At 49.8% G+C, this 11,445-nt stretch overlaps 1 protein-coding gene across 1 annotated transcript; it reads right to left on the bottom strand.

Moving 5' to 3' along the window:
- Positions 1–425: 425 nt before the first annotated feature.
- LOC123405460 (cyclin-F2-2-like) lies at positions 426–1,673 on the bottom strand. The gene has a single exon (XM_045099135.1). It carries the CDS (start codon positions 1,671–1,673, stop codon positions 534–536), a length of 1,140 nt encoding a protein of 379 aa, XP_044955070.1. The 3' UTR covers positions 426–533.
- Between the last annotated feature and the right edge of the window lie 9,772 nt (positions 1,674–11,445).

Genomic DNA, 11,445 nt, shown 5'->3' on the forward strand with positions numbered 1-11,445 from the left:
AGCCGTCGTCGCCATGCCTGTGTTTCCTCCTTCTGCAACTACTTCCAAGTTGCAGGAACAACGTTCTGAAACAATGGAGTTGTTTCAGGAAACGGGTCACGGCTCGTCCGCCCGGCCACTTGGGGAACAAAGGAGACGGTGGACGCGAAAGCGGGATCCGTCGGTTGAAAGGTAACGTTTTCCAAAAAATAAACTAGTTCTCCTTAGTTCTTTCCAACTACTACAAGTATTTAGGTATGAAGTGAGTAATAGCTTTTCTTTGCACTAGTGTGGTACAAAACTAGATGATTTTGTGTGCAAATTAATGCATGTAGCGCTCATCAGCAGTTGACGCATGCATGAAAAAACTTAGACGATACATGCATTAATTTCAGAGTAGCATACATGAACATTACGAGGAACTTTCACAGAATTATACACTTAATTTGTAACAAAACTCAGACGATACTCGTATACATGAATTGAACATTACAAGGAAGTTTCACAAGATCATAAGTACAAAACTGCTGTGTCTTGGTGGGTCTCCTCAATGATCAAGAACAAGGGTTACAGATGATCGACCGCGAGAAGACGCGCATAACAAGGACGCAGGCTGTCAAGTCGGAGCAGTTGTACCCCGTCAGCTTCTCCAGCTCCATGTTCCACGCCAGGTCGACGACTGGATTCAGGGCCCATCTCGCGAGGAAGATCGCCGACGCCGCCACGACGGAGGGCAAGATGCGGACGCACGTGTAGTCGAGCAGAGACTGATCAACGAGGCGAGTCGCCAATGGCAGTATCTTGGTCTTGTCCTCCTCCTCGGCGTACCTCATGAAGTGGCCCAGGAAGGTGTGCGCCGTGGGGCCGCCGAGCTGGTACCCGAGCGCCTCCACCATCTCGCGCTCCATGTCGAGCACCTCCTTGCCCGTGGCGAACTCGCCGTAGCTGGCGATCTTGTCGGCCTTCAGCTTCCACACGGCTCTCTGGTCCTCGTATTTGGCGGCGACAAAGATGGCCGCTGCACCCAGAAGGCGCAGCTCGTAGCCGCTGTCAGCCGTCAGGGAACGCACCGACAGGACCCGGTCCACGTAGGCCACGGCGTGGTGGAGCGTGCCGTCGGCAAGATGATGGTCTCGGACGAACTTGTCCATCCATCCGACAAGGGAGGCGCGCTCTGACTCGCTCACCCGATCTTGCTGCACCTTCTTCAGGTAGTCCGGTAGCGGCCGCTCCTCGGCGTTCTTCTCTCTCAGCCGGAGGTTGCAGTGGATGTCGTCTTCGTAGTCAGGGCACAGCCGCTGACGCTTTGTGGAGGCGGCGGCGACGCAGGAGACCGGTGCTGGTGCCGGCGCCGCGGGCTTTGAGAACTTTGGTGGCATGGGCAGCTCGCACGGCGCTGGCGGGAGCACCCTGGGACGGCAGGCACCGAAGAAACCGGGAGGCGGAGGTCGACGAGCTGGTACGTCGCGAGCCGGGCGGGCGCAAGATCCGACGCCGAAGAAGCCGGGACGCGGAGGTCGACGAGCAGGGCCGGCGGCGGCCCGAGCGCAGGCTCCGACGCCGAAGAAGCCAGGAGGCGGAGGTCGACGAGCAGGGCCTGCAGCGGCCCAAGCGCAGGTTCCGACGCCGAAGAAGCCAGGAGGCGCAGGTCGAGCAAAGGCGTCCGCGTAAGGATCCATGGCGTACTGCATCATCTCGCCGAGACTAGGGATGGGAGATGGATTGTTGATGGTGCGCTGGGTGTTGGTGGCGTGGGAGGAAGGAGGGGGATGGCCTCTGTAACGCTATGCGCTATGTGTATATATAAGTTCCCCGGTGCATTTCTACCGCCAACTGGATCGCGTCCGACTCATACGAGGTAACGAGGAATAGGAGAGGGAGAAAGTTTCATGTCTTCTTTTTTTTTCGTGGCGCAACGCAACGCAACGATCCAGTCCGAATCCGAGCTCAGCTCAAACAAGCTGCATTTCTGTTTCCTACTACACCACGGTCTCTTTCTTTTTTAGAAAAGGAGGAAAACCTCCTCCTCTGCATCAAAAAGGTGCATGCGGAACCGAGCACAGCTCCAACACGCTGCATTTTTGTTTCAGAGTTGCTTAGGTGTTCAAGGCGCCCAAGGTGTTCTTCATGTCGGGTTCGCATCCAATCTTGGGTGTTGAGTATATATACATGTTGTGTTATGTGTATATTGTGTATTTGGTCCACCTTCTAGTTTTGTATAGTTGAGGCTGCGGCACATCTTCTACATCATATATACGTGCGAATGCATCTTATTAACACGTCGTGCAATTTCATCATCATACATGGTATCAATTTTTAGGTTACAATCCTAATTTCTGCTCACCCGCCGCCGCCGACGCGCTTCACATCGATCGCGCCGCTGCCATCGCCGCTCCACCAGCCGCCGCCGCCGTGCCTCTCTCCCATCGCGCCGCCATCGCCTCCTCTCCACCCGTCGCCGTCGTCGCGCCTCTCGAGTCGTGCCACCACCGTTGCATCTCCACCAGCCGCCGCCGCCGTGCCTCTCTCCCATCGCGCCGCCATCGCCTCCTCTCCACCCGTCGCCGCCGTCGCGCCTCTCGAGTCGCGCCACCACCGTTGCATCTCCACCCGCCGCCGCCGCCGCCGCATCTCCACCTGTCACCACCGCACTTCCCTAGTGTCGCCGTTGCCCGTGTCACCGTGCGTATCTCGCGCCGCCGCCGCCTCTTCTGCCGCTACCGCCCGAGCCTCCCCCGTGTCGTCGCCGCCCTCCTCATGTCGTCCACGACCGGCTCCAACCCGTTCGCCGACGCCAACCCTCCTGACGCCGCCGACATCCTCAACCTCAACATCCACGAGAGGGTTCCCGTCCGTCTTGCCGACACCGACTCCTCCTACTACGCTTGGAAGACCTACTTCTCCCTTGTGTTCCGGGAGTACAACCTCCTCGACCACGTGGATGGCTCCGTCGACTCCAGCCTCATGCCCAACCATCATGAGTGGTCCACCATCGACGCCACGCTCATCCGCTGGTTCTTCCTCACCATCTCGCCCGACCTATTCCATGCGTTCATGCACGACGGTGACGATGCCTGCGTCGTGTGGACCAAACTGAACGCGCTCTTCACCGACAATCGCCTTCAACGTCGCGTTTTTCTGCACCAAGAGTTCTTTGGGTGCCACCAGGACAACTCCTCCGTCGACGACTATTCTCTCCGACTCAAGACTATTGCGGACAAGCTCCGCGACATTGGTGCGAAGATTCATGAAGACACTCTTCTCAGCACGCTCATCGCTGGCCTCAACGAGGACATCAGCAACGCCGCGACCAACCTCTCCCTCATCACCGAGCCTCCTTCGCCAAGATCGTGGCCTATCTCCCGCAGGAGGAACACCGGATGAAGCAGGCCAAGAGTCGGGCCATGCACGTCGCTCTCATCGTCGGCACCACCCGGAGCGGCCCTCCTTCACCATCGTCTGCTTCCCAATAGCAACGAGCTCCCGCACCCTCGCAGCACCCTCCGTTCCTGCCCCTGCTGCAGGCAGCCTACGGTGCGCCCCCGCCGCCTCCCGCGCCCACCAACAGGCGCCACCGCCGCAGCGGTCGTCAGCAGCAGCCGCAACAGGCGGGTGGCGCCCCTCGTCCACCACAGCAGCAGCAGCAGCCCACCCCACCTTGGGCCAGTGGCTACACCCCCTCGATGATTGTCGTGCACGCGTACTCGATGCCGGTCCCTCGGGCCTCGACCCCGTCGATTCCCGTCTCGCAACCCCCGACGCATCAGGCGTACTTTGCCGCACCGCAGCCATATGATGGGTGTGCTCCTCCACCACCGCAGCTCGCCGGTGCCTACAACTTTCCCATGGCGACTCCTCCACTGTCGCCCACGCTGCCTCCAACCCCATGGGACCCGTCGCTTCTCGCAACGCTCCACAATGCGCCTTTGCCCAACACTTCTACTGGTGGCAGTGATTGGTACATGGACACTCGGGCTACTGCTCACATGTTCGCGGTGTTCGGGATCGTAGTAATATTTCAAAAAAATTCCTACAACACACCAAGATCTAACTAGGAGAAACCAGCAATGAGAGAGGTAGATCATCTTCATACCGTTGACGATCTCAAAGTGGAAGCATTACTATGAACGCGGTTGATGGAGTCGTACCCGCGGTGATCTGATCCAAACATCGAACGTTCGGTGTCTCCACGTTCAACACACCTACAGCCCGGGGATGTGTCCTCCTTCTTGATCCAGCAAGGAGGGAGGAGAAGTTGAGGGAGAACTCTGGCAGCACGACCGCGTGGTGGCGATGGAGTTTGCGGCTCTCTAGCAGGGCTTCGCCAAGCACCGCAGAGGAGGAGAGGTGGAGAGGTAGGGCTGCGCTGAGGGAGAGAAAGACGTGTGTGTGTGCAGCCCTCCCAATACGTACTATTTATAGGATGGAGGGAGAGGGGGTGTGGCCACCCCTAGGGAAACCCTAGGTGGTGCGGCAGCCCTAAGAGGAGGAGAGAGCGGCGCCCTAGGGGGTGGCTTGCCACCCAAGGCAGCCCCCACGCCCTAGGGTTTGGCCCCTATGCGCCTTGGGCCTCCTCCCTTACTCGCACCAGCCCACCAGGGGATGGTTCCCTTCCCCTTTCAGCCCATGTTGCCCTCCGGGACAGGTGGACCTTCCCGGTGGACCCCCGGTACCCTTTTGGTGGTCCCGGTACAATACCGATAAACCCCGAAACTTTTCCGGTGGCCGAAAACGGACTTCCCATATATAAATCTTTACCTCCGGACCATTCCGGAACTCCTCGTGACGTCCGGGATCTCATCCGAGATTCCGAACAACCTTAGGTTACCACGTATACAATTCCCATAACAACTCTAGCGTCCTCGAACCTTAAGTGTGTAGACCCTACGGGTTCGGGAGCCATGCAGACATGACCGAGACATCTCTCCGGCCAATAACCAACAGCGGGATCTGGATACCCATGTTGCCTCCCACATATTCCACGATGATCTCATCGGATGAACCACGATGTCGAGGATTCACTCAATCCCGTATGCAATTTCCTTTGTCTACCGGTATGATACTTGCCCGAGATTCGATCGTCGGTATCCCTATACCTTGTTCAATCTCATTACCGACAAGTCTATTTACTTGTTTTGTAACACATCATCCCGTGGCTAACTTCTTAGTCACATTGAGCTCATTATGATGATGCATTACCGAGTGGGCCCAGAGGTACCTCTCCATCACATGGAGCAACAAATCCCAATCTCGATTCGTACCAATCCAACAGACACTTTCAGAGATACCTGTAGTGCACCTTTATAATCACCCAGTTACGTTGTGACGTTTGATACACCCAAAGCACTCCTACGGTATACGGGAGTTGCACAATCTCATGGTCTAAGGAAATGGTACTCGACATTATAACATCTCTAGCACACGAACTACACGATCTTGTGCTATGCTTAGGATTGGGTCTTGTCCATCACATCATTCTTCTAATGATGTGATCCCGTTATCAATGACATCCAATGTCCATGATCAAGAAACCATGACCATCTATTGATCAACGAGCTAGTCAACTAGAGGCTCACTAAGGACATGTTGTGGTCTATGTATTCACACATGTATTATGGTTTCCGGTTAATACAATTATAGCATGAACAATACACAATTATCACGAACAAGGAAATATAATAATAACCACTTTATTATTGCCTCTAGGGCATATTTCCAACAGTCTCCCACTTGCACTAGAGTCAATAATCTAGTTACATTGTGATGAATCAAACACCCATAGAGTTCTGGTGTTGATTATGTTTCGCTCCTCGAAGAGGTTTAGTCAAAGGATCTACTACATTCAGATCCGTATGTACTTTACAAATATCTATATCTCCATCCTGGATGTATCCACAAATGGAGTTGAAGTGGTGCTTCATGTGCTTGATCTTCTTGTGAAACCTGGGCTCCTTGGCAATGACAATAGCTCCAGTGTTGTCACAGAAGAGAGTCATCGGTCCCGACGCATTGGGAATCACTCCTAGGTCGGTGATGAACTCCTTCATCCACACTCCTTCTTGTGCTGCTTCTGAAGCAACTATGTACTCCGCCTCACATGTAGATGTCGCCACGACGCTTTGCTTGCAACTGCACCAGCTGAGTGCCCCACCATTCAAAATATACACATATATGTTTTGTGACTTGGAGTCATCCAGACCTGTGTCTAAGCTAGCATCGACGTAACCCTTTACGACGAGCTCTTTGGCACCTCCATAAACGAGAAACATATCTTTAGTCCTTTTCAGGTACTTAAGGATATTCTTGACCGCTGTCCAGTGATCCACTCCTTGATCACTTTGGTACCTCCCTACCAAACTTATGGCAAGGTTCACATCATGTATGGTATATAGCATGGCATACATAATAGAGCCTATGGCTGAAGCATTGGGGATGGTACTCATCTTTTCTCTATCTTTTGTCGTGGTCGGCCGTTGAGCTGCGCTCAACCTCACTCCTTGCAATACAGGCAAGAAACCCTTCTTGGACTTATCCATATTGAACTTCTTCAATATCTTGTCAAGGTATGTGCTTTGTGAAAGACCAATGAGGCGTCTTAATCTATCTCTATAGATCTTGATGCCTAATATGTAAGCAGCTTCTCCAAGGTCCTTCATTGAAAAACATTTATTCAAATAGGCCTTTATGCTTTCCAAAAGTTCTATATCATTTCCCATCAACAATATGTCATATACATATAACATGAGAAATGCTACAAAGCACCCACTCACTTTCTTGTAAATACAAGCTTCTCCATAAGTCTGTACAAACCCAAACGCTTTGATCACCTCATCAAAACAAATGTTCCAACTCTGAGATGTTTGCACCAGCCCATAGATGGAGCGCTGGAGCTTGCATACCTTGTCAGCATTATTAGGATCGACAAAACCTTCCAGCTGTATCATATACAATTCTTCCTTAAGAAAGCCATTAAGGAATGTTGTTTTGACATCCATTTGCCAGATCTCATAATCATAAAATGCGGCAACTGCTAACATGATTCGGACGAACTTCAGCGTCGCTACGGGTGAGAAAGTCTCATCGTAGTAAATTCCTTGAACTTGTCGATAACCCTTAGCGTCAAGCTAGTCGAGCCTTATAGATGGTCACATTACCATCTGCGTCAGTCTTCTTCTTAAAGATCCATTTATTTTCTATGGCTTGCCGATCATCGGGCAAGTCCACCAAAGTCCATACTTTGTTCTCATACGTGGATCCTATCTCGGATTTCATGGCTTCAAGCCATTTGTTGGAATCCGGGCCCGCCATCGCTTCTTCATAGTTCGAAGGTTCACTGTTGTCCAACAACCTGATTTCCATGACAGGGTTGCCGTACCACTCTGGTGCGGAACGTGTCCTCGTGGACCTACGAAGTTCGATAGTAACTTGATCTGAAGTTTCATGATCATCATCATTAACTTCCTCCCTAGACGTTGCACGCACCCCAGAAACATTTTCATGCGCTGCGCTACTCTCTGGTTCAAGAGAAGGTACAATTACCTCATCAAGTTCTACTTTCCTCCCACTCACTTCTTTCGAGAGAAACTCTTTCTACAGAAAGGATCCATTCTTGGCAACAAAGATCTTGCCTTCGGATTTGAGATAGAAGGTATACCCAATAGTTTCTTTAGGGTATCCTATGAAGACGTACTTCTCCCATTTGGGGTTGAGCTTTTCACGTTGAAGTTTCTTGAAAAAAGCATCGCATCCCCAAACTTTCCAAAACGACAGCTTAGGTTTCTAGCCAAACCATAATTCATACAGTGTCATCTCAACGGATTTAGAGGAGCCCTATTTAAAGTGAATGCGACAGTCTCCAATGCATATCACAAAAATGATAATGGTAGATCAGTAAGAGACATCATAGATCGCACCATATCCAATAGAGTGCGATTACGACGTTCAGACACACTGTTACGTTGAGGTGTGCCAGGCGGCGTGAGTTGTGAAACAATTCCACATTTTCTGAAGTGTGTGCCAAACTCGTGACTCAAATATTCTTCTCTGCGACCAGATAACAAGAACTTTATTTTCTTGTCACGTTGATTCTCTACCTCACTCTAAAATTCCTTGAAATTTTCAAAGGTTTCATACATGTGTTTCATTAAGTAGGCATACACATATCTTCTTAAGTCATAAGTGAGGGTGAGAACATAACGATAGCCACCGCGAGCCTCAACCCTCATTGGACCGCATACATCGGTATGTATTATTTCCAACAAGTTGGTTTCTCGCTCCATTGTTCCGGAGAACGGAGTCTTGGTTATCTTGCCAACAAGGCATGGTTCGCATGTGTCAAATGATTCAAACTCAAGAGACTCCAAAATTCCATCTGTATGAAGTTTCTTCATGCGTTTGACACCGATATGACCAAGGCGGCAGTTCCACAAGTATGTGGGACTATCATTATCAACCTTACATATTTTGGTACTCACACTATGAATATGTATAACATCGCGTTCGAGAATCATTAAGAATAAACCATTGACCAGCGGGGCATGACCATAAAACATATCTCTCATACAAATAGAACAACCATTATTCTTAGATTTAAATGAGTAGCCATCTCACATCAAACGAGATCCCGATACAATGTTCATGCTCAAAGCTGGTACTAAATAACAATTATTAAGGTTTAAAACTAATCCCGAAGGTAGATGTAGAGGCAGCGTGCCGACGGCGATCACATCGAGCTTGGAACCATTCCCGACACGCATCGTCACCTCTTCCTTACCCAGCCTCCACTTATTCCACAGCTCTTCTTTTGAGTTACAAATGTGAGCAACTGCACCGGTATCAAATACCCAGGAGCTACTACGAGCGCTGGTAAGGTACACATCAATAACATGTATATCATATATACCTTTGACGTTATCGGCCTTCTTATCCGCTAAGTACTTGGGGCAGTTCCGCTTCCAGTGACCATTTCCCTTGCAATAATAGCACTCAGTCTCAGGCTTGGGTCCATTCTTTGGCTTCTTCCCGGAAGCTGGTTTACCGGGCGGCAACTGCTTTGCCATCCTTCTTGAAGTTCTTTTTACCCTTGCCTTTCTTGAAACTGGTGGTTTTATTCACCATCAACACTTGTTGTTCTTTCTTGATTTCCACCTCCGCTGATTTCAGCATTGAATACGACTCGGGAATGGTCTTCTCCATCCCTTGCATGTTGTAGTTCATCAAAGCTCTTATAGCTAGGTGCAAGCAACTGGAGGATTCTGTCGATAACTGAGTCATCCGGAAGGTTAACTCACGGCTGAGACAAGAGGTTGTGCAACCCGGACATTCTAAGTATGTGCTCGCTGACAGACCCATTCTCCTCCATCGTACAACTAAAGAACTTGTCGGAGACTTCATATCTCTCGACCCGGGCATGAGCTTGGAAAACCAGTTTCAGATCTTGGAACATATCATATGCTCCATGTTGCTCAAAACGCTTTTGAAGCCCCGGTTCTAAACTGTAAAGCATGCTGCACTGAACCAGGGAGTAATCATCACTACGCGACTGCCAGGCGTTCATAACGTCTTGAGCCGTCGGGAAAACGGGTGCTTCACCTAGCGGTGCATCAAGGACATACATTTTCTTGGAATCTATGAGGATGAGCCTAAAGTTACGGACCCAGTCTGCATAGTTGCTTCCATCGTCTTTCAGCTTGGTTATTTCTAGGAACGTGTTGAAGTTCAGTGGGACATGTGTGTTGGCCATTGGATCTACAATATAGATTGTAAATACAATTTTAGACTAAGTTCATGATAATTAAGTTCATCTAATCAAATTATTTATTGAACTCCCACTTAGATAGACATCCTACTAGTCATCCAAGTGTTACATGATTCATATCGACTAGGCCGTGTCCGATCATCACGTGAGATGGACTAGTTATCAATGGTGACCATCTTCATGTTGATCGTATCTCCATATGACTCATGTTCGACCTTTCGGTCTCTCGTGTTCGGAGGCCATGTCTGTACATGCTAGGCTCGTCAAGTCAACCTAAGTGTTCTGCGTGTGTAAATCTGGCTTACACCCGTTGTATGCGAACGTTAGAATCTATCACATCCGATCATCACGTGGTGCTTCGAAACAAAGATCCTTTGCAACGGTGCACACTTAGGGGGGAACACTTTTATTGAAATTTTAGTGAGGGATTATCTTATTTACTACCGTTGTTCTAAGAATATAAGATACAGAAACATGATAAACATCACATGCAAATCATATAGTGACATGATATGGCCATTATCATCTTGCACCTTTGATCTCCATCTTCGGGGCGCGGTATGATCATCATTGTCACCGGCATGACACCATGATCTCAATCATCATGATCTCCATCATTGTGTCATCATGAAGTCATCTCGCCAACTATTAGTTCTACTACTATGGCTAAAAGTTAGCAATAAAGTAAAGTAATCGCATGGCGTTGCATCTAATACAATAAATTAAGACTACTCCTATGGCTCCTGCCGGTTGTTCTACTCATCGACATGAAAGTCGTGAAACCTATTACAAGAACATGATCAATCTCATACATCACATATATATCATCACATCCTTTTGGCCATATCACATCACATAGCATACCCTGCAAAAACAAGTTAGACGTCCTCTAATTGTTGTTGCAAGTTTTACGTGGCTGCTATGGGTTTATCGCAAGAACGTTTCTTACCTACGTAACAACCACAACGGTGATATGCCAATTGCTATTTACCCTTCATAAGGACCCTCTTCATCGAATCCGATCCGACTAAAGTGGGAGAGACAGACACCCGCTAGCCATCTTATGCAACAAGTGCATGTCGGGCGGTGGAAGCAGTCTCATGTAAGAGTACGTGTAAAGTCGGTCCGGGCGCTTCATCCCATGATGTCGCCGAATCAAGATAAGAATAGTAACGGTAAGCAAATTGACTAAATCATTGCCCACAACTACGTGTGTTCTACTCGTGCATAGAATCTACGCGTAAACCTGGCTCTGATACCACTGTTGGGGATCGTAGTAATAATTCAAAAAAATCATATGTCACACCAAGATCTAACTAGGAGAAACCAGCAACGAGAGAGGTAGAGCATCTTCATACCGTTGAAGATCACAAAGCAGAAGCATTACTATGAACGCAGTCGATGGAGTCGTACTCGCGACGATCCGATCCAAACGTCGAACGTTCGGTGTCTCTGTGTTCAACACACCTACAGCCCGGGGATGTGTCCTCCTTCTTGATCCAGCAAGGAGAGAGGAGAAGTTGACGGAGAACTCTGGCAGCACGATGGCGTGGTGGCGATGGATTTTGCGGCTCTCCGGTAGGGCTTCGGCAAGCACCGCGGAGGAGGGAAGGTGGAGAGGTAGGGCTATGCCGAGGGAGAGAAAGACGTGTGTGTGAAGCCTTCCCAATACCTCCACTATTTATAGGAGGGAGGGAGAGGGGGTGCAG

The sequence above is a fragment of the Hordeum vulgare genome, chromosome 6H (assembly GCF_904849725.1).
Source record: "Hordeum vulgare subsp. vulgare chromosome 6H, MorexV3_pseudomolecules_assembly, whole genome shotgun sequence".
Classification (NCBI taxonomy): Eukaryota; Viridiplantae; Streptophyta; class Magnoliopsida; order Poales; family Poaceae; genus Hordeum; species Hordeum vulgare.

What these genes read in the sequence shown, in the direction of transcription:
- LOC123405460 (XM_045099135.1), bottom strand. Translation starts at nt 1,673, where the DNA reads ATGATGCAGTACGCCATGGATCCTTACGCGGACGCCTTTGCTCGACCT.